Source organism: Balaenoptera acutorostrata, chromosome 17 (genome assembly GCF_949987535.1).
Source record: "Balaenoptera acutorostrata chromosome 17, mBalAcu1.1, whole genome shotgun sequence".
In the NCBI taxonomy this organism is placed as follows: domain Eukaryota; kingdom Metazoa; phylum Chordata; class Mammalia; order Artiodactyla; family Balaenopteridae; genus Balaenoptera; species Balaenoptera acutorostrata.
Window position 1 is genome coordinate 9,306,842 of NC_080080.1, and position 27,976 is coordinate 9,334,817.

The 27,976-nt window shown below is 43.4% G+C and overlaps 1 protein-coding gene across 1 annotated transcript; it reads left to right on the forward strand.

Annotated features, from left to right (window-relative positions):
- Positions 1-421: 421 nt before the first annotated feature.
- Positions 422-27,962, forward strand: HHLA1 (HHLA1 neighbor of OC90). Its single transcript, XM_007188896.2, has 16 exons — positions 422-500; positions 1,595-1,654; positions 4,609-4,668; positions 5,585-5,665; positions 6,481-6,564; positions 6,931-7,014; positions 12,059-12,142; positions 13,795-13,851; positions 13,956-14,048; positions 16,519-16,770; positions 18,620-18,868; positions 21,611-21,679; positions 22,013-22,087; positions 23,492-23,648; positions 26,279-26,361; positions 27,919-27,962. Exons 1-16 carry the CDS (start codon positions 422-424, stop codon positions 27,960-27,962), a joined length of 1,611 nt encoding a protein of 536 aa, XP_007188958.2.
- Positions 27,963-27,976: the final 14 nt, after the last annotated feature.

Below are 27,976 nucleotides of genomic sequence, written 5' to 3' on the forward strand. Positions count from 1 at the left end.
TCCTGCCAGAGCATTTAAGAGTTGGTGCATAATCCTCCAGGTCTCTCCCTTCTGCTGCCACTGTGAGTCAATGACTAAGGAGACCACAGGGATGGAGAACTACCAGAAGGTAGAACCTCCATTATCCAGGGCCCCTGAGTGAGTATGAAGAGCAGTTCCCCACCAATGCGCAGCGAGTACAGACTATCAACAAGAAATCGACTTTTATGGTTGAATTAAGCCAGTGAGATTGTGGAGTTAATTTGTTACCTCAGCATAACCTAACCTATCCTAACTATACAATGGCTTTTATCAATTGTATTTCTAATAACTCCCCATGCAGTATTCTCAAGGATGTTCTGCATCAATGTGGTTAGTAATCCAGCTGGTTTCCTCCAAGTGCTTGCTTGCTTGCTTCCAGGTGGGCCAGAGTATCGAAGACATGCCAGGCTTCCTGCTACATGGTCCACTGGTAAGGCTGTGCATGGGCCTCGCATGTGTCCTGTCCCTTTACAACACAGGTGGGTCTGGTCGAAGTTGAAGTGTCTGTTCTGTATACTACGTTTGGGTATTCATTGTGCTTTAGAGAATTGTAGCAGCCAGCATTTCAGCCCAGAATCCAAATGAGTTTGATAAAAATGGCAATAATAAATTCCCCATTTATTCTGTTGCAGTTGAGTCCCATTTATGCAACAGAATTATCTTCACCTCCACTGTTACCATCCTTATCCAAAGCATCATCTTCTCTTTGGTGGACCACCAGGAGAGCTTCCCAAAGTAACTCCTTGCTTCTCCTCTTATCTCTCAATGATCCATTCTCCACTCACCAGCCTGAGCCTTTTTTTCATACATTTCATTAAACCACCCTCCCAGTCCTCCCTCATTTCTCCCTCCTCCTCCCCAAAAGTATTCAATGACTTTCTACTTTTCTTTGGATAGTCTCCTAAGTCCTTTACGTGCTCTACATGGCCCAGCCCACCTCCCCATCGTCTACAATCCCTCATATCCTTCATTCCTTACGCTCCATCACATTGGCCTTCTTTCAGTTCATAAAATAATACTCATGCCCAGCTCAGACCCCGGGATCAGGCTGTTACCTGTACACAGAATACCCCCTCAGCCAGTTATGTCCTGCTCACACACTATTCGTCTTTCAGATCTCAGCTGAAAGTCACCTCCCAGGGACGGCTTTCAGATCCCTGAGATTAGATCAGGCTCCCTGTTCCATACACTCAAAACGTTTTCAAAGTACCTAACATTGTTTGTAATAATATCCATGGGTCTTAATTTCCTTCATGTTTGCCTTCCCAACTAGACTATAAGCTCCATAAAGATGGAATCTGTATCTATCTGCTCATATTATACCAGCATCTAACACACACAATGCCTATTAAAGTCTAGAGGCTTAGTAATGTGATCAACTATTAGTATTATTATAGTTAGTCAATAAATATTTAGTGACTAAATGATTGAATGAATGAGCAAACTACATGTGGGATTTTAAGCAAGTCCACATCATAATTTTCTCATCTTTAAAAGGATTAGTTTGGATTAAATTTTCTCTGATGTTATGTCTAGGTTATAATTTCTCTGATGAAACCTTTTCTTCCTTTAGAGTCTGCCTTTAAAGGGGAAGCCAAGAAGGAAAATTTCATGACCTTCCTACTTACAGCATGTAAATGGGCAGGTGGTCCTTCTTAGTTTACTCTGTCTTGGGTAAATTCCTTGGCTTCTCTGAGCCTCACTTTCTCTGTCTGTAAGATGGAGATTGTACCTGTATCTCCAGCTCTAACAGTCATGGTAATAGTTCCCATGAGCTGCTCATTGCTTTATGGTTCATGGTACACCCGGATTCTCATGACCTTATTAAATCCACAAAAACTGTGACCTTCTATTAGCAATAGAAGATTTCATAAAGGGAGATATTGTTATTTGACATCATCACTTTTGTAATAATCCCACCTTTCTTTGACTTTTTTTTTCTGATGGTATGAATTTGATTGTAAAGCAAGACAATGAATGCATGACAAGGTAAAAGACACAGAGGAGTCAGGCGCTGGGTTTCTGTTCCTAATGTTTTGGCAAACAAGCAGGATAATTTTTTTAATACTTTTGAATTTGGGGCTGGGAGTGGTAGCAGGAATCACTCTTTATGCTAAATTTTTTATTTACTTTTAATTAGTTAGTGCATTCATATAGTTCAAAATGCAGAAGGTACAAAGGTGTAAAAGTTAAATGCTCCACCAGTCAGCCACTTCTCTTCTCCAGAAGACACCAGTTGTACCAATTTCTTCTCTATAAGCAGGGTAATTTTCAGTAAATATTTCCCCTGTTTGGGTCTTTAATTTTCTCTTTAAGTGGGAACAATTCCTGTTTCACAGGTAATCATAAACCATGAAAAGCGATAAAATACTAAGCATGACTAAGTATGAAGAGTGCTAATACCATCTACGTTAAAGATACTACTATGGTGGTCATTTTATCCAAAAAGAGAACAATAGCTTTATGTTATCTGCCCAGCAATTTATTTGAAAAATGTCTATAGCATCCTATTCAGAAATCCCTGCTTCTGGGGTATTTAGTTCACACTTCAAATATTGTTACCAAAATCCACCCATGGGTTTGTAATTATAAAAAGAAGTGGTGGAAATAATTTTTCCTTAATGAAATGAGCAGTGTTAAGCAAAGTTCTTGGTTAGGAAGACTGCAGCCCAGGGCCCATCATTCGGATTTGACAGGTGTAAGAATCCCACAAACCCAGCAGCTTAGAGCATCCCTGGAGCCTGGCAATCCAGAGGCCAGATGATTCCGGCCCCTCACCCTGACAGAGGGCTCTGCTTCCTGGGCAGGTAACAGGCAAGGTCGGCTGGTATCTCCTACAGATCTCACTGCAGCTGCTTCAGAGTAGATTGTGGGCGTCAAGGGCCCCTCAGGGTGCCTGAGAGGGGAGAGCCGGACGGACTCTCCCAAGCCAGAGGGCGGGGGTTGTTTGACAGCTTCAGCCTTGCTTGGTAATAAACATCTGTCTCAGACTTCCTTTAATTGTATCGAGAACATGACCGCCACCTCCAGTAGCCGTGTTGTGTTGTAAAGAAGGGCATCCACAGACTCGCCCTACCTCTAGCCCCAAAGCTCTGATATTTAACCAAAAAGCCCGATCGTCTGTGAAAGGCCAAATTGGCTGACAACGGTTGACTGAACCTAAGTTCCAACAGGGTACATAAAAAGCAGAGGGAACAACCTAAATGTTCATCCACGGGTGAATGGATAAAGAAAATGTAGTATATACATACAGTGGAATATTATGCAGCCTTAAAAAAGAAGGGAATCCTGCCATTTGCCACAATGTGGATAAACCTTCTGCTAAGTGAGATAAACGGTCACAGAAGGACAAATACCACATGATGCTGCTTCTATGAGGAATCTAAAATCATCAAACTCATAGAAGCAGAGAGAAGAAAGGTGGTTGCCAGGGTCTGGGAGGAGGTGGACACAGGGAGACTGGCCAGATGTGGGATTTAGATACATCACGTAACATTCTGAGTCTCAGTTTCTCATCCTTCAAAGGTAGTATTGGATAAGATGAGTTATAAGGATATTATAAATTGCTGAGGCTCTGCTTCCACGGTACTATTTTATTCATGAAAACTTTTATTTCAGTGTCTGGATATAAAGAAGTTAAGAAGGAAAAAGATGAGGCTTTCCTTGGTGCAACGGTAACTAGACCGGTCCTAAATCCTGACTTACTCTGTGACACTATAACACATTTTTCAGCCTCTCTGTGCCTTGGTTTTTCCATCTTTAAAATGGACATAAATCACCTTCTCCATTGGAATGTGACATGAAAAAATAATCACTGCAACAATAATAGTAACGGATGCAGTATGAGTAAATGGCATCTAATCCAAAAGAGCTGACTTTTCAGGTCTTGGCTTTCCGTCACTTCCGCAGTGAGGTCTCCTCCATCCCCCTAGACCAGGTTGTGTTCTCTGATAGAGGTGCTCCCAGCATCCTGCTGGTCCCTGTTTGACACTCTTCCCGTGGGTTTACACGTGAATCTCCCTCCTCCCTCTGAGCCACAGACGGTAGGCTCTGCGGCCGTGGAGATTCAGTCCCTTCCTGTTGACCTCTTTATACCAAACACCTACCATACTGCTTAGCCCTAGGTGAGCATTTATCGAATGAATAAAGAATGAATGAACACCTTAGGTATTTCAAAATTTCCTTTGACATTGTCTTCTTTGGCAGCATGAAATTTGCTGAGTGGGCAAGTGGCCTGATATTTTGGAAGTAGGTTCTGGCCCTTCATTACCAGGACTCAGTTGTGCAAATTTAGGCAAGTTTCTTCTCCTCTCTGAGCCTCGGTTTCCCAATCCAGTAAAGAAAGAGATGGGGTGGATTAGACCCCCTGCATGGGAATCACCTTGTCTATTTATTAAAATATGCATTTCTAGACCATGTCCAGTTCAAGGAGACTAGAATCTCAGGGGGAGGGGTCACAGTGCCCCCGGTGATGCTGACCTTCACTAAACCGGAGGGCAGCTGCACTACAGACCTCAAGGCCCCTCCAGCAACGTGGGGCTGGGGTCGAAGGCTCTACTTCTCTCCTGAAGCCTTTTCTCTTCCCAGTGTCTGGCCTCCGAGGAGAAGAGAGTAGAGAAAAGGGGGTCGCTGTTCTGGATACCACAGGTGAGTACCGCCCACCCCACCCGCAGTGCTCCATGGGTGGCCTGGGCCGCTGAGATGACTTCTCCCACCTCTTTGGACCTCCATTCTCACCCCCGCAGCGGGGCAACTGCATCCCTCCAATCCTCAGATTGCTTTAGCCACAATTATCTGAACATTAAGTAAGAGATGAAAAAGACAGTGTTTGCAAAAATATGAAGAGCAGCGTCAAGCTCTTATGTCCCCTTTGTCAACTGTTGTTTCCAAGTCTTCGGGGAATAGCTGGGAGAAGCAGCATCTCTCCACTTGGCTGCACACTACCAGTACCTGGGCAGTTGATGGATGGATGGATGGATGGATGGATGGATGGATGGATGGATGGATGAATGGATGGATGGATGGATGGATGGATGGATGGATTTAGGTAGCAATGTCTGTGACACATCCCAGACCTATTAAATCTGAATCTCTGAGGACAGAGCCCAAGCATCAGAATTGTGGAACTGGAAAAAAAATCTTTCCAGTGATGCCAAGGGCCAGCCAGGATCCGAGCTCCTCTGTTAGACAATGTCGTTATTTATATTAGACAGCAGGTTGAGAACTCCTGCAATTTCCTAGGGCTTATATCGTATATTATATATAAGCATCTCCCACCAATCTCTACTCTCTCCAAATGCAGAGATAAAATATTCCCTAAAATAAGCATTCCTTGTGTTTCACCCAAACTTCTTCTACCTACTCTTGCTTGTCACAGTATATGCCATTAGCTGTCACCTCCTGAGGACAGGAACAGCCTTTTATCTTCCAAATCCTTGTGCCCGGCACAGGGTGTGAGTTCATGTCCAAAGAGGAGGCATATCTGCCTGAATGTCGGAAATGAGGAACGTTTCCTTTTGCCAGGAAAGGCCTGCTGATGACGTTACCTTTGAATCTCTTTCAGAGCTGCCCGCAATGTCGGTTGATCTGTCTGCACTTAACCTGACAGAGCTGGTGAACGGAATGCTGATCAGAGCTTTAAAAGGTAACCAATTTTTTTTTTAATTTATTTATTTTATTTATTTATTGGCTGTGTTGGGTCTTCGTTTCTGCGCGAGGGCTTTCTCTAGTTGCGGCAAGCAGGGGCCACTCTTCATCGCGGTGCGCAGGCCTCTCACTGTCGCGGCCTCTCTTGTTGCGGAGCACAGGCTCCAGACGCGCAGGGTCAGTGATTGTGGCTCACGGGCCTAGTAGCTCCGCGGCATGTGGAATTTTCCCATACCAGGGCTCGAACCCGTGTCCCCTGCATTGGCAGGCAGATTCTCAACCACTGCGCCACCAGGGAAGCCCTAACCAATTTTTTTAAAAGCACAATCCAGGCCCATTTTTATCTTGTTCTTGCTTCGCCTCTGGACTCTCCATGACCTGGGCAAGACCCATCAAGTCTCTGTGTGTCTCAGTTCCTCTGTGTTCAGAGCAGAGGATGTGTGTCCTACCTAACTCATGATGAGATTGAAAACATCCAGATGAAGTAGGAGGTTTGCCAGCATTTTGAGAGCAAGCTGCGCTCCAAACACCGCATCTGTGTAGGCATCTCTACTCGTAACTATATTGTGAGACAATTGCAAGAGTTTAAGGACAGATTAGGAAATATAGCCAAGGGACATGTACTTTTGCCTTTTTTTTTTGTTTGTTTTTGGTTTGCTTTGCTTTGATTTTTGTTTATTATTTTCAGTGTTTATTATTATAGTTTTATTTGTTCATCGTATTATTAATTTCCATGATCAGTTTGCTAATTTCTATTACTGCTATTATTGTTAGTGGGCATTTACTATTTCTTTATCTCAATGTCTTTGACAGATAGCAAGAAATTTTTCTCCTTGCTGAGTGTTACTTCCTATAGCTCCTTTGCCTTCCACAAGTTTTCTGTGGCCATTTACAACAGTAAGTGCTGGCTCTCCTTTTTTTTTTTTTAATTTATTTTATTGTAGTATAGTTGATTTACAATGTTGTGTTAATTTCTGCTGTACAGCAAAGCGACTCAGTTATACATATATACATTCTTTTTCATATTCTTTTCCATTATGGTTTATCACAGGATATTGAATAGAGTTCCTTGTGCTATACAGTAGGGCCTTGTTGTTTATCCATTCTAAATATAATAGTTTGCATCTGCTAATCCCAAATTCGCAATCCATCCCTCTCCCAATCCCCCTCCTCCAGCTTTTCTTGGCGGCGAGAATGGTAAGCGATGGGTAGGCAGGCCAGGCTATGTGCCAGGGGTGCTAGGTGCTTCGTTTCTCTTCACAGTTTCTAACCTGAAGACTGTGGACCCGGCCAAGTTCCCCACACGGTACTGCTACTGCTTAAACAACCGGACCAACGATTTATCAGGTGGGTAGAACTCACTTTGAGGCTTGCAGGCTGCCCTGATTTTGCTTGTGCCCTTTTAAATAAGGTTGAATTATTTTTTTTCTCCTTAGACTAAGATCAGAAAATGTAATGATATCTATTATGCTTAAATATGTGCACATCCATTGTCCTGGAAAGTTCCTTTCTTGGTTTTCTACCCTAGAGAAATAGTTACGTCTGAGCAAAGGGGCAAGAACAAAAGGTAGCATTGTTTGAGAGCAAAAGCTGAGAACAACCTAAATATCCATCATTAGGAAAATGGCTGAATAGTCTACTGTACAGTCAAATCTTGGAAGACAGCCATAGAGAGTACATAAATGAATGCGGGTGGCCAGGTTTGGTCTATGTATGGAAATATTTCCATGACATTTTCAATTAGAAAAAGGGAGTTCAAAAATAAATAGAGTAAAATGGCATTGATGAAAAAATATATACATATTTGAACACCGGGTAGGTGATTACCTCTGAAAAGAAGATTGGAGTCTGCATGTGAAATAGAAGGGTGATGATTAAGGGGACCTGGTATTACCTGAGTTTTTTTCAAAGACAGTATATTCATGTATTACTTTTATAATTAAACATTAAAAGTACGACATGTTCCTTATATTTAGAGAATCCTGAAAAATAAAAGTGAAAATTACTCTCTCACCACTGATTCATCCATTCAGCAGTTCTTTGTTGAGCACATACTATTAGCCGGATGCTCTTCTAGGTGTGAGGGTATCACCCACACTGAAGTGGACACACCCCCTGCTCTCATGGACTTAGATTCTGTTGGAAGGGAGAGGGAGTAACGAATAAACTGAAAACACACAGTATGTTGGCTAATGGCATGACTGTGAGAACAATAAAGCAGGGGACAGGGTGATGGTGGAGGTGGCTGCTATGTGCAGGGTGGTCAGGGAAGTCTTCTCTAGTGAGGTGAGGGTTGAGGGGCTACCTGCAGGCAACCTGAGAGACAGCCTTGTGGTACCTGGAGACAGAGTGTTCCAGGCAAAGGCAGAGTGAGGACCAGAAAGGCCAGCAAGTGAGCCAGAGAGCCATGAGAAATGAGCTCAGAATTGTGGGGGCAAGGCAGGAAGGGTGTTGCAGATCATGTAGAAGTTTATAGTCTGCCACAAAGATTTCCACTTTTACTATGAATAAGAAGGAAGCCATTGTGATTGTCCACACAGAGGAGTGACCTGATCTAACTTACATTTTAAAAGGATCCCTTTGGCTGCTTGTTAAAGAATAGTCTGTAAGGGAAGCAAAGACTCAAGGTGAAAAAGTCTCCTGCTTTTTTTTCCCCCTCGCTTAACCTAATATTAAAAATATTTTCCATGATATTACAAACTTTTTGCAAACATGTGTAACGATTACATAACCTATGAATGTGAACATTTTCTTAGCTAGTATGCTGTTGAACTTTTGGGTGGATTCTAGGTTTTTCTTAATATAAAAAAATCCTGTATTAGCCATCTTCGTGTCTAAAACGTTTCCCTGTTTTAGATTACTTTCTGAGGATAGATTCCCCAAGGTGGAATTTATGGACCAAATATTGTGCACCTTTTAAAGAGGATAATGATTATTGTTTAATAAATACTGGATGCCAGACTGCAATAAGTACCATCTTCTTATTTAACTCACCCTCTGAATCTCATCAACAAATTACATTTGGGAGGGAAAATGTTCTTCATAATCACATCTTTCTCACCACCTCATTAGCCTCGGCTAGAGGCCAAGTTTTGTCTGGTGTTGAGTCCCTGCCCTGATTGTGTGAAAGATAAAAATAAAATTTAAAAATTGGAGTCACATCTGCTGGGGAATTTTGTAATTCTGTTTGGTGAGCTGAAGTGTATTTTCATACACATGCAATGCTTATTTGAAAAGAATTGATCCATGGATCGTTACCACTGATAAAATAGCATCTTGCTCCCCTGGTAAACCACAGAGATTTTCCCAAGGTTTAACATGTCCCAACGTGCCTAATGCTGATTCCCCTCAAATTGCTACCATGAGAGGCTGTACACTTCGGCCAACATCTTGCCATGGTTCAAAACCTTTGGGGAAGATGTGTTTGTGGATAATCTTCAGACGTGGATTGTTTTCTGAATATTCTCAACTCTGATATATAGCCTTCCTCTGAGTGTGTTTTTCCTTAATGAAAATAGCTTAAATTTTCTTTTTTTGTTTTTAATTTTTATTTATTTATTTAGTTAGTTAGTTAGTTAGTTAGTTAGTTTTGGCTGTGTTGGGTCTTCGTTTCTGTGCGAGGGCTTTCTCTAGTTGCGGCAAGTGGGGGCCACTCTTCATTGCAGTGCGCGGGCTTCTCACTGTCACGGCCTCTCTTGTTGCGGAGCACAGGCTCCAGACGCGTAGGCTCAGTAATTGTGGCTCACGGGCTTAGTTGCTCCGCGGCATGTGGGATCCTCCCAGACCAGGGCTCAAACCCACGTCCCCTGCATTGGCAGGCAGATTCTCAACCACTGCGCCACCAGGGAAGCCCATAAATTTTCTTGATTTAAAAAATAATATATTGTGATGATAAAATATATTGTGATGTTGATATATTGTGAATATATTGTGGAAACCTTTCACATTGCTTCTTTTCACGTTCTATTGTCTAGAACTGAGTCACATGGCCACACCCACCTGCAAAGCAGGCTTGAAAATGTAATTTTAAATTACGTTAAACTACCATGTGCCCAACTGAAATTTCATGTTTTCTTACTAAAGGAAAATGAGAGGATGGATATTGGGAGACAGCTGTCAGTATCTACCATGTTTTCTATGAAATTTGGTATTCCATTTTCAACTAATCAGCATGTCTTAAAAAACATTCCATTCAATGATATAAATATGCTTCATCCTTCATATGAATTCATAGTATTCATTGAAAGATGTACCATAATATAATTTATCTCCTCCTGATGGAAACTTTTTTTTTTACAATTATCAGCAATGCTGTGATGAGTACCTGTGTACAATCACTTGCAGCATTTGCCCAATTATCACTGTAGGATAAAGTCCTCAAAATAGAACTGTTGTCTGACAGGAAGAGGATTTTGTGATGCTTCAAATTGCTAAACTTTCCTCTAGAAGTCTTGCATAAGTTTACACTCTTACCAGTAATGTTTGAAAGTGTGTGTTTTTCTACACCATTGCCAACACTGAGTACCAAGAGACATTCTTAAATCATTACCAATTAAGACAGACAAAAAGGGTTTTTCCCCTATTTTCTATTTATATATGAAAGTAGTCAGAAATCATTCATCTGTGTGTTGCTAGTAAATTAGATAGTTCATATTTTCATCAAAACAAAGAATATCTTTGAGGCAGTGATAACTGATTTTCTTCCAAGCCTAGGACTCGATTGTGAAAGCAGTTCTAAAAGGAGAGTTGACAAATGTATTGAGTATGAGATTTGTATGAGCAGTGGTAGAAATTTTGGGAAGAATAGGAGCTTTAGCACAAGGCAGACCTCAGCTCAAATTCAAGCCCTGCCACGTGCTCTGGGACCTAGGGAAAGTTCCATCATTTCTCTGAAGCTTGGGCAGAATCTGGACTCCATGCTTGGTATCTGGGCTGCAAAGCCATGCTCATAGCTTCCATGTAATATAAATAGTGGATTGCAGTTTCTTGGTCTATCTATGAATCTCTCTCTCTCTCACTAATCTCAGCTTCAGGTAGGCAGAGATGGTGTCTTAGTCCTCCAGTGCCTAAAAGATGTCTGGCGTACTCCAACACTCCATGAATGTTTATTAGATGAATGAATTAATAAACAAAGGAGACTTTTGAGAATTAGAAAGAAAATAGATGGCATAAGTAATGAAATACTTCTTTAGTTTCTACAATGTGACTATAAACAGATTGGTCTAAAGAGACATAAAGAAGGATGCCTACCTTCTGCATGGCCACATGTCCACACCTGTACAGGTGGCCCACCACATCTTCCTCTAGGAGACTAACCACGCACCTGTGCAAGTGTGGTAAGATGGCATGTCACCATGGCCCCGGCTCACATAGGGTAGCGCCCACCTCCTGTTGGCCTTGCATGCTATACATTCCACTGGTTGTCACATCACGTTTTCATGCCTCTCTGGGTTCTATATTTTCAATGGTCTGGGTTCTATATTTTCAAGTCAGCTTGCCCCTGACCCCAGCTCATAACCCCGTTACTGAGTAAAAGATGCATTTAGACAAGGCATGACGGGAAACTCTCCGTGGGACCTCAGAAGCTTCTTTAGAAATTGACAGTTTGGGGCTCCTAGAATAAGGACTCCTTGTTTTGGAAGCCAAGAACTTGCTGGGTCCTGGAAAACCATCACTGAACAGCAGAAGAGGCAGCAGCTTCTGGGTAGGAAGTGCGTTAGGACCTTTCATTGGTCCATGGCACCCACCAAGGCAAGACCTGTACAGAACGTGCTGAGAGAGAAAGTCCTCAAAGATTTTAGAGCTTGAAATGTTGTAAAATTATCTCAATCTCCTCCCATCAGACTTCGGAACATGGAGGGCAGGAGAAGAGCTTCCTTGTTCTATTTTGTGTAAAGCCCTTGTCTCCTTTGATAGTTCATAGTTTATAATCCACCACTAAATTTGATGTCATTTTGAAAATCTGAAGTTATGTAAATTTACATCCCATGTCTGCAGGGCTGCTTCCTATCCAATGAATTTGGTATTCTAAATCAATTAGATGAAATAATTGGGGGAGGGGGGAACAAATCAGAAAAACCATCATTCAACACTATGGTTTTGCACAGCTCTTTGGTGCTGGCAGAGAAGGATCTGGGGTGGGGGGAGGGAAGTGGAGGAGAAAGGAGATTATGATGGTGGATCCAAAAGTTTTCTGCCTGCCTGAAATTAAGACTTGAAAAACAACTAGTAGTATTTCTTTTTATGATTGTTAATAATCCCCAATACACAGAACTAAATCAAACTTGTAAAATCTACTCTGAAAAATCCAAATACAATATACATTTCCCTTCAAGTCTCTGAAATTTAAACCAAGTCTCAGAAATTTAAACCTCCTCAATCTATCTTACAGATTTCACAGCCCTACTGGTGGACATCGTTGGAAATTCTACCAGCTACCTCACAGAGATTTTTAAGTCAACCTCCATCCTCTCAGGTGTGCTCTTCTTGAAAATGCTTGGCAAATTTGAGACTTGGCATTCATCACGGAATAAAACCTAGTCAACTTCCCACCCCGATCCCTACCATAGGCTGGGCTGCCAGGAACTTTAATGTAAGTTTTATTTAGACAATCAGTGTGGTACAGTTTCAACCACCAGTACAGTATTTGAAGTTTCCATCTTCCTATCAAAGCTATTCCTGGGGTCCAAAAAGTTGGAGGAAGAATCCAAGGCTCAACACTGGGGGGAGTTAGGCAGACTCAAAAAAACAGCTTCTATTGGACAGCTATACTCCCATTTTAAAGATGATAAAACTGAGATTCAGAGAGGTTGAATATTTTGCTCAAGGTTGGTTCAGAATTCAGATTTAGATCTCTATGGAGCCTAAACTCATGTCTGACATACAATTGAGAAAGATACGCTTCAGTTATAAGGTGGCTTCATATAACCCCAGGCAATTCACATTCCCCTGGGGACCTACTTTGAAAAGCACAGATCCAGTCAATAGCCCAACTCTTGGTCTCATCAGAAATGTGGTGTCCTATACTGTGGAGCAACTACTGTTTTAGGAGCAGTGGGGGAGGAAGAAAGAGAAATAATAGATATATTCAGGTGCCAGGGACTCTTCTAAGGGCTTGCCTCATCGGATCCTCACCACAACCATATGGGGTAGCTACTATATTTATCTCCACTTTACAGGTGAGGAAACTGTGGCACTGAGAGTTTAAGGAACTACCCCAAGATCATTCTGCAGAGATAGAATTCTAACCCAGGTGATCTGGCTCTGAAGTCCATGCTCTTGGTCACTATTAATACATATAATAATAGGACCACATTAACAAGAGCCATTATTACTATTATGCCTATTTACTGAGCTCTTCTACCTGCCAAGCACCATACTTAGAGTTTCACGTACATCGTCTCATTGGATCATCATAGCCATCCTACCAGAGATTTCCAACCACACATCCACAGTCCTTCAGGCAGCATCTTCAGGGACAAGTATGCTTAGGAACTCAGAAGTTTTCGGATTTTTGATGGTGTAGTAGGGTGTCTACACTATACCTGACAGAACACCTCCAGCAGCATCCAGGACAGCCTGCTGTAAATCAAACACACTCATATTCATTTAGCAAAATGGTTGACCCTTTACACTAAGAAGGATAGATAAACTACAATAGCCTCGCATCTGTCAATTTAGGTTTTGCCACTGAATGAGTCGGTACCAAACTCACACAAAAACCTTCCATCTTAACGGAGATTTGGAGATTTGGAAAGTGCAAATAAGATACTGTGGGATTTGAATTTTCACCATTTTAAAGACAGGTGAACTGAGTCTTAGAGAGGTCAAGCAGTTCATTTATGCTCACTTAACTAATCAGTGCTAGAGCTAATGTTGTAATCCTGGACGCTGACCCCAGAGGCTCTGCCCTTAGCCATTACATTATACTGCATCTTTCCTCCATCAAAAAAATTAAAACCAGAAACTTGTGGCTGACTGAAAATCAGGGCTCCTAAATAAGGAGTTAGCCTTATTTTCCTATAGCATCCAGAGCTAGAGATTTCCAGCTTAATTTTCATTTCAACCAAAGACTTAACAGCTTCAGACCCATTGCTAAGTCCTGTTGTATCCTGGTCTGTCTTACAGTGAGTCAAGCGAATGAATCTGACTGCATCTTCATCTGTGTGATGTCAGGAAAGTCAGGTGAACCACCAGCCATTCTTTGACAAGCTCTCTGAGCTGAGAATTAAACACAGCCCTCCAGCAGGTGAGCCCAAGATTTGACCTTGTTGCTGTGGTTCTTGCAGGAAGGAATCTTTCTGACTTCTGGGAGATGGCGGAAAAATCTCCTGTTATCAATTACACATTTACCAGCAGCATGTCTGGTGTTCTGGGTGAGTGTAACCCTCCCAAACTCCTACTATAGAATCTCCAGACCAGGGTCCCAGCTAGCAAGCTGAAGGCTGAATGCTGCCCTCAGGTATTTTATTTAGCTGTACTGTGTTAAAATCAGAGGATTTCGTCATTAAAATTTTTTGAATTTATAGTTTTTTTTTTTTTTTCAAAAGATCTGGCAGCCCTGGACCCTCCCCCTTCCCCATGGCAACGGGGGTTGTGTTGCCATCCTCCGCATTAGGAGACACACCTTTCTCCTCTTTTCCATAGCCCTCACTTCTCCCTGTTGCCTTGCACTTTTTTCTCATATAAACTACCTGGTTTTTGTAGGTATTTGAATTTGTGACCCTGTTGTAGACATTGCCATTCCATAATACTCAGACCGTACCCAACCATCCTCTACCCCTCCACACACATCTACCCATCTTCCTGCCTTTTCTCTGGTATCAGGTGGCATTTTTTGGAACCGCCTTAAAGCCATCTTTCTCCCCTATACTTATGTGTCATTTCTAGCTGAATAAAGTTTCTGGAATCTGGCTGGTCTTCCAAGATCATCATCTGTTGCTATGATTATCTTAGTTCAAGTCCTTGTCATCTAACTTTACTATAATAGCCTCTGAACCAATCTCCTTTGACCTAGTCTCTTATTTCTCTGAAATACCCATCCACTGTCATAAGAGTGATAAAATAATTAGGTTATGTCTCTTCATTGCTCAGAACTCCTAAGTCAGCAGCAGGGGGCCTGAAGTCCTTAACATCGAGTATACATTTGTCTGTCATCAAGCCCACCCTACCTACTCTCTTTTACATAAATCTTCTGCTAAAACTCCACTGAAATTCCTGCCTTTCTTGCAGACGGCATACATCTCCATACCCCTGCAACCTTGCTCATGCTATTATACCAGAATGGAACTTCCCTACTTTTCCATATTTCAGAATCCAATTTGTCTGTCAATGGCCAGCTCAGCTGCTGCCTCCTCTTTCCAAAAACTCCCCCAGTCAAAATTAGTCTTCTGTCTTCTATGATTCTACAACACACACTTATAAGTTATTTGGACTGTTACTCCAGGTTGTATCACAGATGACTTTATCTGTGTGTCTCCTCACTGAATCATACTTGAAGGCAGAGACCGTCTCCTTCATCTCCATAGTCTGCTTTCCCCTCAGTGCCTCACACTGTACTTTGCACATAGTAGGTTCTTTATCCGTGTTTATTGGAGTGAAATGAAGTTTACAGTCAACCTCCAATTCCACTCCAGAGGGCTGCCTTGGTTGGTATTTATTGTAGGGCATCTCTTAGTTATGCTGAGGAAGGAACTTCAACTGTATGGAATAAGGCTTCTTGATAAGGAGATGAAATGGGCATTTGGTGGGTTCCCCTCACCTACCCAATTCTGAGGACAGATCTGAAGGTTGAGTCAATCTCACTTCTTCAGAGAGTCCTTTCCTGACTTTCTGACCCCCAGTCTCAATTATGTCTCCCCTTTTGTGCTCCTGTAAAGTTTTCCCAGCAACAACTGCTTGAGAAGAGAGAACATATGAACAAGTTGACACAAAGGTGATGTGCTTGATAGCCAGTCACCTGGCTGAGTGATAGTTTGATTGGCAGGCACTCAGTCTCATGTCCATTAATCTGAAAGCAAGGACCAGGCTTCTAGTGCATGTGGGGTGATATTGAGCTCAGAGGTAAGGCAGGAGAGAGGAAATGAGGCTGCAGGGCCACCTTCTACAATTGCACTGGTTGTGCCTGACACACAGTTACCTGCCAAAGGGGCAAGTAGGGGCCGAAATCCCACCTGTCTGCAGGCCAGGCTTTGTCCACCCAGAGGAGGGGACTTTATGGGCTAGTGAGAGCCTGTCCTATCCTAACATGCAGCCTCATCCCCTAAGCCTTCCCGAGGTAGGCTTAATGAACACTTGGACCTCTTCCTCCTTTTCCTCATGGAACATCCAAGAGCACTGTGTAGATCTCCTTCTGAATTAAGCCTTCCTTCTGTCTCTGTGGGGACCCATCTTTCAAGTGGGTTTCTTACAGGCAGCCCCTAGTTCCCCCAAATTTCACCTCTGGCCCCTAGTCATACCCACAGGGCACATGAGCAAACCTAATCCCTCTTCCTGGGACCAGTGCCAGAGCTGTGGAGGGGTTGAGGGTTGCGAAGTGGGCAAGGACCCTGACAGGATCCAGGTTCTGTTCAGGAAACACCTCAAGTGTCTGATGCTTTTTGGCCTGGCAGCTTTGCATTCTGTGCACATTGCTTTTGCCCGTGGCATTTTCACCCCTCGATATTTTAGCTTGATCTGTCATTCAAGGAGAAACCCTCCTCTTGGTGACGTAACGTACTGCTCCGAGTAAGGTTGGAATCTCTGCATTCTGTATATTTGCTGTCCAGTGACCTTTCAGTGGCTCGACAGTTCTCTGTGTGCAAAGTGTCAAGCATAGTAAAGCTGCCATTGACTGTCTCCTTGAATGTGCAGCTACCAGGGGGATGGCCCTGACTTCACAGCTCACACCCGCAAGCCAGCAAACACTACCAAGGACAAGCCCCCCACGTGGATCCCAGAGCGCGGGAGTGTCTGCTCTGAGAAGCTCTCCCAGGACAGAATCAACCCCTCCTTCAGAGGGAGAGCAGACCATGAGCACAAACAAGCGTCCTGAGGGTCACAGCAGAGCCCCGGCCAGAGCTACCGCCACCCTGGACAGCGCATCTCCCACCCTCCCAGCCTGGGGTGAGATTTCTCACCCCTTCCTCTCCCGTCCTGTTTCTCCCCGCACTTCCCTCTAGGCTCAGATAAATAAGTGAAATGTTTCCTTTATCCCTTCTCCACCAACCTCTTTGTTCAGCAGGCCTTTAATAAGAGATAGATGTGAACCAGTATGGGTGTGATACCTATAAGCAAAGGCAACAAATGTCACTGGCATAATGTCTTTCTAACATTTAATTTTATAATTTTTTATTTTGAAATAGTTTAAGACTCACAGGAAGCTGCAAAAATAGTACAAAATTCCCTCATACCCTTCACCCAGCATCCCACAATAGTAATATAAATGTGGTATATGGTAACATCAGGTATTTTTATTTTAACAGAGTAGGTAGCAATATCTCTCCTGAAATTCACACTAAATGGTGAAATGCAGTCAACATTTTATGGCAGGCAGGGTTAGGTTAATTTGTAGCTTGCTGGATAATGTTGCCAAGAATATGTTAATGACTTGATGCCAGTGTAAAAAGCTGCTGCTGCTGACCTGCTAAGAAGTTCTTCTTTTCCCATCATTTTTGTGAACACTGATCAGTGGTTTTGTCACTGAAGATGTAAAAGGCACGCTTATCCTATTTGCAGTAAGAGACAACTGAGATAACTCTTTCATTAAAAGACGATTATGTCTCAATGAGTTCCAACAATGGACCACAGTCATCAGAATACATTCATTCATTCATTCACTCATCAATACGTATATTTAATATCAGACCCCAGGCTAGCTGTCAAAAAACACAGATCTATCAATGTTCCCTTTCCTTCCTGAGCTCTCAGATCTGGGAGAGAGACATAGACAAGTAAACTGATAGTTTATTATCCAGCCTACAAAGAGCTATTGTCCTGGAAAGCCCAGAGAGGGGGTCCCCTGAGGAGGTTGAGAACTGATAACAGTCAAGCAGACAGGGAAACAAGAACGAGGAAAAGGAATCAGATTCACTAACTAGAAATTTTTTAGTAATATATCCGCATCAAGACAATTATACAAAATTAGAAAGTTTCCCAGTATAATATGAAAAAAGATGTGATTGCTAGTGGCAAGAAAAGTCATAAAATATCTAGCTATCACTCTGAGAGGGAAAGTGCTAGTTTTGCAAGAGAAAAACTACAAAACTTTCAAGAAAGTAATAAAAGCATATTTAAATAAATAAAGGGTTATACCATGTTCTGGATGAGAAATCGGAATAGTTTTTAAATGGCAACTGTTCCCAACTTAACTTATAGATTTAAAATCCTCCCAGGGGATGAGTTTTGTACAACCTGAAAAAAAATTTATTTTAATTCTTAACATGGGAATGAAAGAGTGAAAACATCTGGCAATTGTTTAAAAGACCAGCGAGGGAAGACTTGTCTTAATAACCGTCCTGTGATATTGTCAGTCAGGCATCATCATGATCGTCACTGCCATTTCAGTGGTAAAGCTGAAAAGAGTTTAGTAACTTGCCCCAGAGTTTACAGCATGGAGGAGGTGGGGGCAGAACTTATACCTCCAGGTCTCCTTACCTTAAACCTTTCCACTGTATCACATGATTAGAATCGTATTTCTTAAATTTGACAGTGTCCACTGTCCTCTGGACACACACCCTAGCTGATTGTTCAGCGTCCTAGGAATTTGGAGAATTTTTTAAAATTAGTAGTTAGGAAAACAAAGTTTAGTGTGGTCCCCTTATTCCAATTCAGGGTAGGGTTGAAGTCCCTGGATTATCTATATTATGCATGTGCATTGCATGTACCCTTTGATTATATGTCAATGTCTTGTTAATTTTACATCTGAATCAAAGTGGTCAAGCATGTAAGTGCTCTGTTACTGTCACTTGTGCAGCTACCAGGAAGGTGGCTGGAACTCCATGGGTGACAGCCCACAGGCAGGCATGGGCTTCCACACTACCTGTGCCCTGGGCTCAGGCCACCAGTGAGAAAACACCTGGAGGGCTTCCCTGGGAAACACTTTCCTCCCCACCGACATCTCCTGCAGAGGCCGAGGAGGCCACGAACACACGGAGCTTTTCCGAGACTCCTGCCAAGACAGTGGCCACGCCTGGCAGCCCATCAGGGACCAGCCCAACCTCAGGTAAGAGAGGATTCTCACTCCTACTGCACTAATTACATATACAAATATAGTGATATGCACATTAAAATGTAATCATATAATATGAGGAAGGCCTGAGCTCTGAAAAACTGTGTAATTCCAATTTTGTGTTTGTCTATGTATTTATGTGTGTATGCATGTGCGTGTGTCATACAGATACACAGAAAATAAAAAATAAACCAAAATAAGACTCAAAAGAAATTCACAACATGTTAACCTTGACTATATCTGGGAAGTATCAATAGATAAGACTTGATTTTTCTTCACTTCAGTGTCATGAATTTTCCATATTTTCTACTCCTATAATCAGACAAAAATGGTTTACGTGTTTTTAAAATCACTTCCTCTGATCTCTGCAGCCAGAGGCCCTTCTTCTATGCTTGTGTTTTCAATGGATCATAACATTCATCACTGCTGTGCTGTTAGGGGCCATGAACTTGACCTTTCTCCCCGCTGGACCATGCTCTCTTTAAAGGCCTGTGTCTTTACTCTCCAGTTCCCACAGCAGACATTCAGTAAAAGCTTGCTGAATTACCTGAATTTCTGAAGAAGTAGAGAGGAAGAACTAAATGAATTTCAAAGGGTGCAAATGTAAAGTCTTAACTTTAGGTGCAAAATCTCAATTGCACAAACAGGTCTGGGAACGCAACTGATAGCTTAAATCGGAGAAACACCTGACATAATGGCATCGGGAAAAATGCAGGCTAACATACTTGGGTTTGGCCAACAGGCAACAGCAGCCAGCAGAGCCCTGAGGCTTTGAGCTCTGGCCCTTATTTCAGACACAGTAGCGTTGAAATCTTGACTCCACCACTGCTGTCTCCTTAGGCAGTTCTTTTGATTTCTCTGAGTCCTGGTTTTCTCATCTTCGAAATGGGGAAGGTGATGCTTACTTTTCAGAGTGGCTGTGCTGATTCAGTTAAGTGATGTCTGTAAGGTGTTCAGCTCCACACGGAGCACCTTGGAATCCCTCAATCAATGGCAACGCCTACTGCCCTGTCCTACTGCCCCCAGGGCGACAGCGTAGCAGCCAGCTTCAGGACACAGGCTCAGGAGGGTAGTGGCAAAGCGGATGTCAACCAGAAGAGAGCGTGTGTCTGCTTTTGCCCTCGGCCGCTTGCAGCTCTAATCCTCTGTGATTCTGCAGTCATTTAGTTAAACTGTGAACAGTGACCACAGACAAGTCAGCTCTGTGTTTGGGTTAGGGTTAAGGCTGCTCATCTTCCAGAACTACATAGAAACACACCCAGGCAGCAAGCGTCAGCGTGCCTTCTCTATTCAGGGGCTTACAGTCAGTGCCTGGAGGGGAATCCAAAGAGGATGCCGAGGGCTTCCCTGGTGGCGCAGTGGTTAAGCATCTGCCTGCCAATGCAGGGGACATGGGTTCGAGCCCTGGTCGGGGAAGATCCCACATGCCGCAGAGCAACAAAGCCCGTGCACCACAACTACTGAAACCCACGTGCCTAGAGCCTGTGAGCCACAACTACTGAGCCCACGTGCCACAGCTACTGAAGCCCGCGCACCTAGAGCCCATGCTCCAGCAACAAGAGAAGCCACCGCAATGAGAAGCCCGCGCACCGCAAGAGTAGCCCCTGCTCGCTGCAACTAGAGAAAAGCCCGCACACAGCAACAAAGACCCAACACAGCCAAACATAAATAATAAAGAAATAAATAAATAACAAAAAACAAAAAAAACCAAAGAGGATGCTGACCGGCTCTGAGAAAACCACCAGGTTGCCCGCTGGAGTTGGGCCTCCTGCCCATAGTTATCTGTTTGTAAATGTGTCATGCTGCCCATCTCTGCTACTGAGGCAGTTGAATTCAACGCTGCCACACCCACCATCCTAGCAGAGGAGCCTAATAAGGAACAAGCAGGATTGCAACACTGCACTGGGTCCAGCCCAGGCTCTGAGACCTCACCCCACCCCTCCACATCTTCCTTCAGACTCCAGCCATAGCAAACAGCCTTCCACTCACTTCTCTGAGTCTTTGCTTATTACGCGCTTTCCTCTGCTTGGAAGGCCTGTTCCCCTCACCTACGGCTACGCTTCTCCATCCCAGAGAAGATGTCACCTGCCCCATCCTCCATCCCCGTGCTCCTGTTGCACCCCCAGCCTCACCCCTTTCCTTCCGCTTAACCACACGAGTGAAAGTGCCTGTTTCCTCTTCCTCTCCCTCATTTCCTATAAGAAGGCTGCTTTGCTGGTTTTGCCAGAGGCATGCATCTTGACAGCAGGATCACTTGACAAAGTGGTCCTTAGATCAGGACTTCATGAACAGGATCAAAAGAATTGTTGAGATGAGCCTACATTCTATCATGATGGTGCTGGGCAGTGCATAGGGGTGGGGATGGGGTAAGCGTGCACACCAGACTCAGGTGAATGAAGAGCATCTCGTGTCCTCTTTGCCTGGGAGCACCGTGCTCGGACATGGCCCACGCAAGTCCACTCCTCTCCCATTTCATACCAGTGTTAGCGGGTTTCCAATGGCACCAAGACACTGTATCACAGTTACTGATGGGACTCGCCCATTTCCTCCTCAACACTGGGGTTGCCTCCATCGTAGAGTCTATTTCTTACTCATTTCTGCATCCTCAGCAACCCCCAGCTACCTGGCTTGATAAGCAGCAGTGGATGAACAGGGCAGGACTGGTGGCAGGGGGCCTTTTCTGCTCATGCATCCTTAGAAGGAACTCAAGCTCACCTCTCTCTCCTCTCATCCCAGGCCCACTCACCCCTGGCACACAGACTCCAAGCCCTACCAAGGCTCCGGCCCCCAGATACCCACAGGCAGGTAAGAATGTGGCCCTGGAAAGAGGAGCCCAATACCCCAGGTGGAGAATACTGTTTAGGGGCAGGGGCGTGACGGGACAGGGGTGCCTGTAGGCAGACTAAGCTTGTTATTGTATTTTATTGGTTCTAGCAGGAGGAGAGGCAGGAGAACTAAGTCTTGCTGTCCTATTAAATCACCCTATGATCTTGCATAAATCACTTTCTCTTTCTTGACTACAATTTCCCTATGGATTTATAGAACTCTTTATCTTTAAGATGCCATGATTCTCTGCTTGTGTGTATACCCCAGGTCCATTTCATTTTGACCTTTGCGAGGCCATTGTTGTCCTTGCAGGTGATCTCCCTGCTGTGTGGCCCTTTACCTCTGGAGAAGAGCCAGCCCTCGTCCCAGGACCCCACCAGGTTTCAAGTACGTACCAGTGCCCTGTCGCTCCTATAGCTTTTGTTTGTTTTGGACGAAGTTGTGTAGTATAATAAAAAGAGGTTTGTTTGATAAATTTAGATTCAGACTGCTGGGATTAAATCCTAGCTCTGCTATTTACTGGTGAGGAAACCTCCTGCGCTCAAATTCCAGAATTCAGTTTCCTCCGCTGTAAAGCAAGAATAATAACAATTATCGTGGGCACTAAAAATGTCTTATCTCTGCAGGGTTTTGTATTAGGTAAGATAATGTGTGTGGAAGTGATTTGGAACTGGAGAGCTCCATATAACTTAATTCAATCAACTTTTATTGAATGGACACCCATTGAGAATGTGCTGTACACTTTGTAAACGGAAGCTGTTCTTACAATGAGCATGATGTTAGCAGAAAGAGGGGAAGGAAAAAAGGATGACTCCAAAAGTCCACCCCCAGCCACTGAGTGCCATTTACTTCTATTCCCTGGGAAAGGACATCCCTGTACACGCCATTCTTACGGAATTCTAGGGGAATCCTTCTCCTGGGCTTGGACGTGGGTTTTCAGGACTCCTGACAGAGGCTCAGGACTTGGAGTTTCTGTGGTTTACGCTGCATTTTTCCAATTTTTGGTTGTCAAACTCTCCTTTTTTCCTGTGGAGCCAGTTTCCATGAGAGAGAAATTGACACAAAGTGAGTCCTTCAAAGCTGGTTGAGTCCTCAGGTCCCTCCCACTCCTAGATGCCTTTCAATATTATTTTCCTGAATGTTCCTGGACCTGAGTGTTCTAGTCATATGTCAACGGGGCATTATTAAATTGCTGGACCCTGCACGTCTCCTTTTTCATATCACCTAAGATCTGCCTCAGCCCCATTCTCAACCTCCAGTGAATGGTGAATGGGCCTTTCAGACACAAAGACGTGATTATGCTACCATAGGAAATTATAGCCCTGTTTTCTCCAGGTTTCTAAAGAAACACAGGAGTGGTGCAGATGGCGGCAGTCGTCAGACTGAGTTTTAGAAAACAAGTTGACTATATTTATCTGTATCTTTATCTATATCTTTATCTGTATCTATATCTATATATCTATCTCTGTATGGCTCTGTCCATCCATCCATCGTTCCATCCATCTAATGAGAAATATACAACTTCTCATTAGAACTTTTACTTTTAATAAAACTTCAGTGAGACCATCTCTGATTTCTTCCAGGAACCAGACCCCCTCCTTTCTCTACCTATCTCTGGGAAGTCTCACAGCAGCTTTACCAGACATGGTGAAGCAAGGCCATGTGCACCTGTTGGTGTCGAGCTACCTGAGATCAGGGGCAAGACAGTATTCACTCAGCACAGTCCCTGACAAAGGGAAGATGCTTGCTAAATTCTTGTTGATGTGAATGGTCTGGGATTGCATCTTCTAGGGTGTCCTGAGCCGCTCCTCAAGGAGGGGGCCATGACCCCTGCTGTTCTCACGCTGGCCATCCAGAAGCTCAACCCTTGCCTGATGGAGCTGTGCCGCTTTTTCCAGCAATGCCTCTGCATGAGCCAGAAGAGAGACCCCAGGATGGAGGCAGTGAGGTAACCTGAGCCGCTCACTGCTTTTTACATCCAGTATTTACAGGCTTCTGATTCTGCTTGGCTCCTCTGCAGGCCACTAAGTGATGAGGCATTAAGCAATCCACACACAGATGACAGGGTACCTCAAGGAATGCACACGCCAGTGAGTCCTCTATTGCACTGTCACCTCCTTGCGAACCAGGATGAAACCTCATTCATTTCTGGGTCCCCAGAGCCAAGGGCGGGCCACGACACAGTCAGTGCTGTCAAGTTGACTTGTGTTGTGTCACATCTGCTGGAATAATTACAGAGGATTTTGAGTGGTCCTGGAACCCCAATGCCCTCAGCCTGGCACGATTTGCCAGAAGAGACTAATCAGAGGTTATGTCCACCTAAATTCCAGTTTTTTCATAAATCCCTAAGCAGTCATTTGCTGACTCAATAATAAAGATGTAAAAGGAAAATTAGAAGGCAGACCCCATCTTACATTAAGAAGGACTAGGTGTGGACGTTTTCCTGCCCAGGAAAGCTGACACACTGTCCTTTCTTCTGGGATTTATCCTTGGCTGTAAGCCCAGAGCCAAACAAGGTAGATGAATATTTCTGCTCCAATAGTAGGAGGCCAGTCTCTCAGATCTTTAAAGTTATTTTCAAAGTCTACTTATGAGATCTTTCAGCTTTTTAAATGCCCATTATCCACGGGCTCTGAGCCCCAAGTTCAGGTTGGCAGCCTTTTTCCATCACTCTTTCCTGGCCCTGGTCTTGGATCTCTCAATCAGAGTGGATGCTTCTTCCACCCAGAGAGGGAAATAAGCAAGATTCGTAGACCTGAAGGTGTTAGCCAGCAAGGTGGAGGCATTTCTCCACAGCACAGGCTGATCCTAAAGAAGAGGACATTTTGCAACAATACTTTCCTACTCGATCAGCCCACTATTCCTTCCTTCTTTCTCTATCGAGCTCTTTGTATCAATAACAAGTGTCAAGTCTCCACTATGCATCAATTTAACACTGAGCCGAGCCAGCAGGATATAGAGACAAATCAGAAATAAACCCAGAAACTGAGGATTTCATAGTTGGGGGGAATAAATGGTCATAAACACACATTAAAATATGGCATAGTAAGTGACAAAATCAAGTCACGCACACAGGCAAAACCTATTAATCTCACACCCTTGGAAGAAAATCAAATTTGAACAATCCATATTGCATATTTGCTGGAAGGATAATGAGGAAGGCAGACATTTCCAGAAAGAAATTTGAGTTTAAATTTACAGAAATGAAGCATCTGTAAAACTGAGCTTATCCCTTCTTTTCCCTTTAAGTTAATAGTGAATTGTTCTATAATCGTATAGTAAGCATTGAATATGGGATAAGAATAACAGAGTAGGAGGCTGGCATTACTCAGTGTGCTTGTTGAATAGGACAGCCCCTGTGGTCAAAAAAAAAATCGTGGTTTAGTGGGGCAGTTGGCCATGTGAAGAGACAAATTACAAAGAAGTGTGACAGATGCTATAGCAGATACAAGCTCTGCTATACAAGCTCGTATAGCAGAATAAGAGCCATGGGACCCCAGAGGAAATAGCTAATAGGGCTTATGGAGGAATAGGAGTTTGTTAGGCAAAAAATGGGAGAGGCCACTCCAGGCAAAAGGTGGAGAGTGAGAGGCAGACTGGAACATCTCAGGACCACGGAGAGTTCCATGTGGCTACAGCAAAAATGGGAGGCCACTGTCCCAGCATATGTCCCTATTCAGGAAACCGTGCCCTTCCCAACATCTACTTGGGTCTTGCAAATGAGTTTTGACTTTTCCCAGAGTTCCAGCAGCAACATCTCTGTGCCTCGGTTTCCAGAGTTTTATAGTGTCCTGTAAATTGAGGGTGACAGAACCTGGGAAATCTTTACAGCCAGCTTTACATGAGCAATTGGTTGCTCCCCAGAATATGCGAGAATCACAGAATGATACAGATGGAAGAGAAGTTAGAGAATATTTAGCCCAACCTCCTCATAGCTCAGGCGAAGGATTGAAAGGGAATTGGGTTCCCAAGAGTCTTATGTGAAGCCAGTGACACAGCCCGTCCTGAAAACTCTTCTTCCTAATGACATGCGTGGCCTTTTCACTGAAGCCTTTTGAAGCAATCCCTGCAGCCACCAGCCAAGAGCAGGATATTATTTTGCTAAGTATTTGCTGCATTGTTAACTATAACAGTCCTGCACTCTTACTCCACCTCACACAAAAATAAACAAATGAATATCATTGATCCAGCACCTATGATAAGCCCGGCACCGCTGGGGAACTTTGCAAATGTTATCGCATGTCATCCTCAGGATACCCTTTGAGTGTAGATTCCATTATTGCCTCTCGTTTACATACGAAAAAACCAAGGCCCAGAGAATTAATTAATCAGCCTGAAAGTCATACATTCTAGTAAGTAATGACGGTAGAACTAAAAATAAGTCTTTCTGACTCTGAAGTCTAAGCTTTTTCCTACTCAGACTCATTCTCTACCTCTCCTCCCACAGCCTATAAAGATGGAGAGGGAGTTCCTTGCTATGAATAATTAGCCATTATGATTTTTTTTTTTTTTAGTATGGTTCTCTTCTTATAGCCACAAAGGATAGTAATTGCGTTCAACCCTGATTTAAATCTTTAGGTATTGTCTTGAATACTATTCCTGGTTTCTGAAGAATGCAACATACATCTGTCAGAGGGTGAAAAGGGTGTTCCACTCACACAGTAAGTACACAGCCGGACTGTATTGTAAATCGCATTCTATGAAAAGGTTCTAGAACTCTGAGTGATGTTCCTGCCTTAGCACGGGGTCAGTAGGAGGAAGTATAACTCATCTAGTGATCATGAATCCTAGACAAAAAGAGTCTAGGGTATTTCTGAGTCCCCTTCACCTAACAGTTTGAAAAAAAAAAAAAGCAGGAGTCAGCCCAGCCAAACACTGTTGCTTTCTCTGTGCTCTTGGGCAAGCTTCTTACCCTCTCTGAGTCCCCATGTAAGCTAAAAAGACAAAGACAAATGAAACAGGAGACAATCACCATGTAAGCACTCAAATTCCTGACCAAAGCAAAACGTATACAAATAATTCAAGAAGAAGAAGGCAGCTTGAAGTGCTAGAAGTGGATGTGTATGGTACCTCTGTCCTTGTCCTCATGGCATCTGAGCCCCATTTATTCTCAGAGATGCCAGACATCTTTTTTTCTTCTACTCCTGCTGACAAAAGTGGCTGACGTAGTCTGTCCATTCCCAAAACCAATAGTTTGGCCATTTTATTGTGACATCTTCCTGAACTGTCTGGTGAAGGACTCTGGCTTTCTGAAAAGCACGGAACCAGGTTGAAGTCTGTGAAAAATCCTTTCTAAGTATAACCCAAATATAAGCCAGGTGGTCACATGGCCATGCTTTACATAACAACAAACAATCAAACAAAAAACAATTCAGCTGCCCAGTCCTTCCTTGTGGCTTTTGAAGAATATCAAATGAGATCCATGATAACACTTCTTAGAAACTCTTCTTATTCTTTTTGCCCCTCCATTATCTCTCACTTCCCACAAGCTACCATCTCAAAACCTCTCTTTAGGCTTTATTTTCCAACGCATCACTCAATAACTTTCCTAAAATCAAGCTTTCTGGCTCTTTCTCTGTTTCCATATATCTCCTCTGATTATTTTCTTTTCCTTTTGCCTTTCACTTTTTTATCTCTCAAAAACAGCTTCCTTATTTCTTATACAAATCCATCACCCCACTTCCGCTGTCTTTTCCTTCCACCGTCACCTTTATCCTGCATCATAAAAACCAAGCATTTGGACTGGGGGTGTTGGAGGGGCTCAGGAGTCAAAAATAGAAATCTATTTACCTGGTGTGGGGAGAGGGAATAGGAAATCTTGCAAACTGCTTATTGACTAGCTCCTCTATTGTCCTCACCACATTAAAATCTCCACACAAACAGCATTTTACATTTATGGAACATCATAATGAGTTCAGATTAGCATTGTGCAAACTGGGGAGATGAGGCTGGTACAGCTGGGTGTTAGAAAAACATCACTGGGCAGAGACTGGAGAAATGAGGCTTGCTCTCAACACGACTTTTCTGCTAACTAGCAAGGGGGTCTTGCACAAGTTCCTTCATTCTCTGACGTTGACTCTGAGTAACACCCTGTCCTGTGCACTGCCGTATACTGGCCCCCTGGGAAGAGCCTGAGCCATCGCTGGTGCTGTCAGAATTTATGGCTCTGTAGCATTTCCTTCTCCATACCATGAGTTCCCTCTCTTTTTTTTTTCCAGCCTTAAAACAAAAATGCCTCGAGAATATCTGCAAGTCTGTTTGAGGTCTTGAAAAAGC

Excerpts from the sequence above, each read along its gene's own strand:
- HHLA1 (XM_007188896.2), top strand. The coding sequence starts at position 422 with ATGCCAGGCTTCCTGCTACATGGTCCACTGGTAAGGCTGTGCATGGGC. Across the intron at positions 501-1,594 it reads CCTGTCCCTTTACAACACAG|AGTCTGCCTTTAAAGGGGAA; the intron begins GTGGGTCTGGTC and ends TTCTTCCTTTAG. Across the intron at positions 14,049-16,518 it reads GTCTGGTGTTCTGGGTGAGT|CTACCAGGGGGATGGCCCTG; the intron begins GTAACCCTCCCA and ends TTGAATGTGCAG.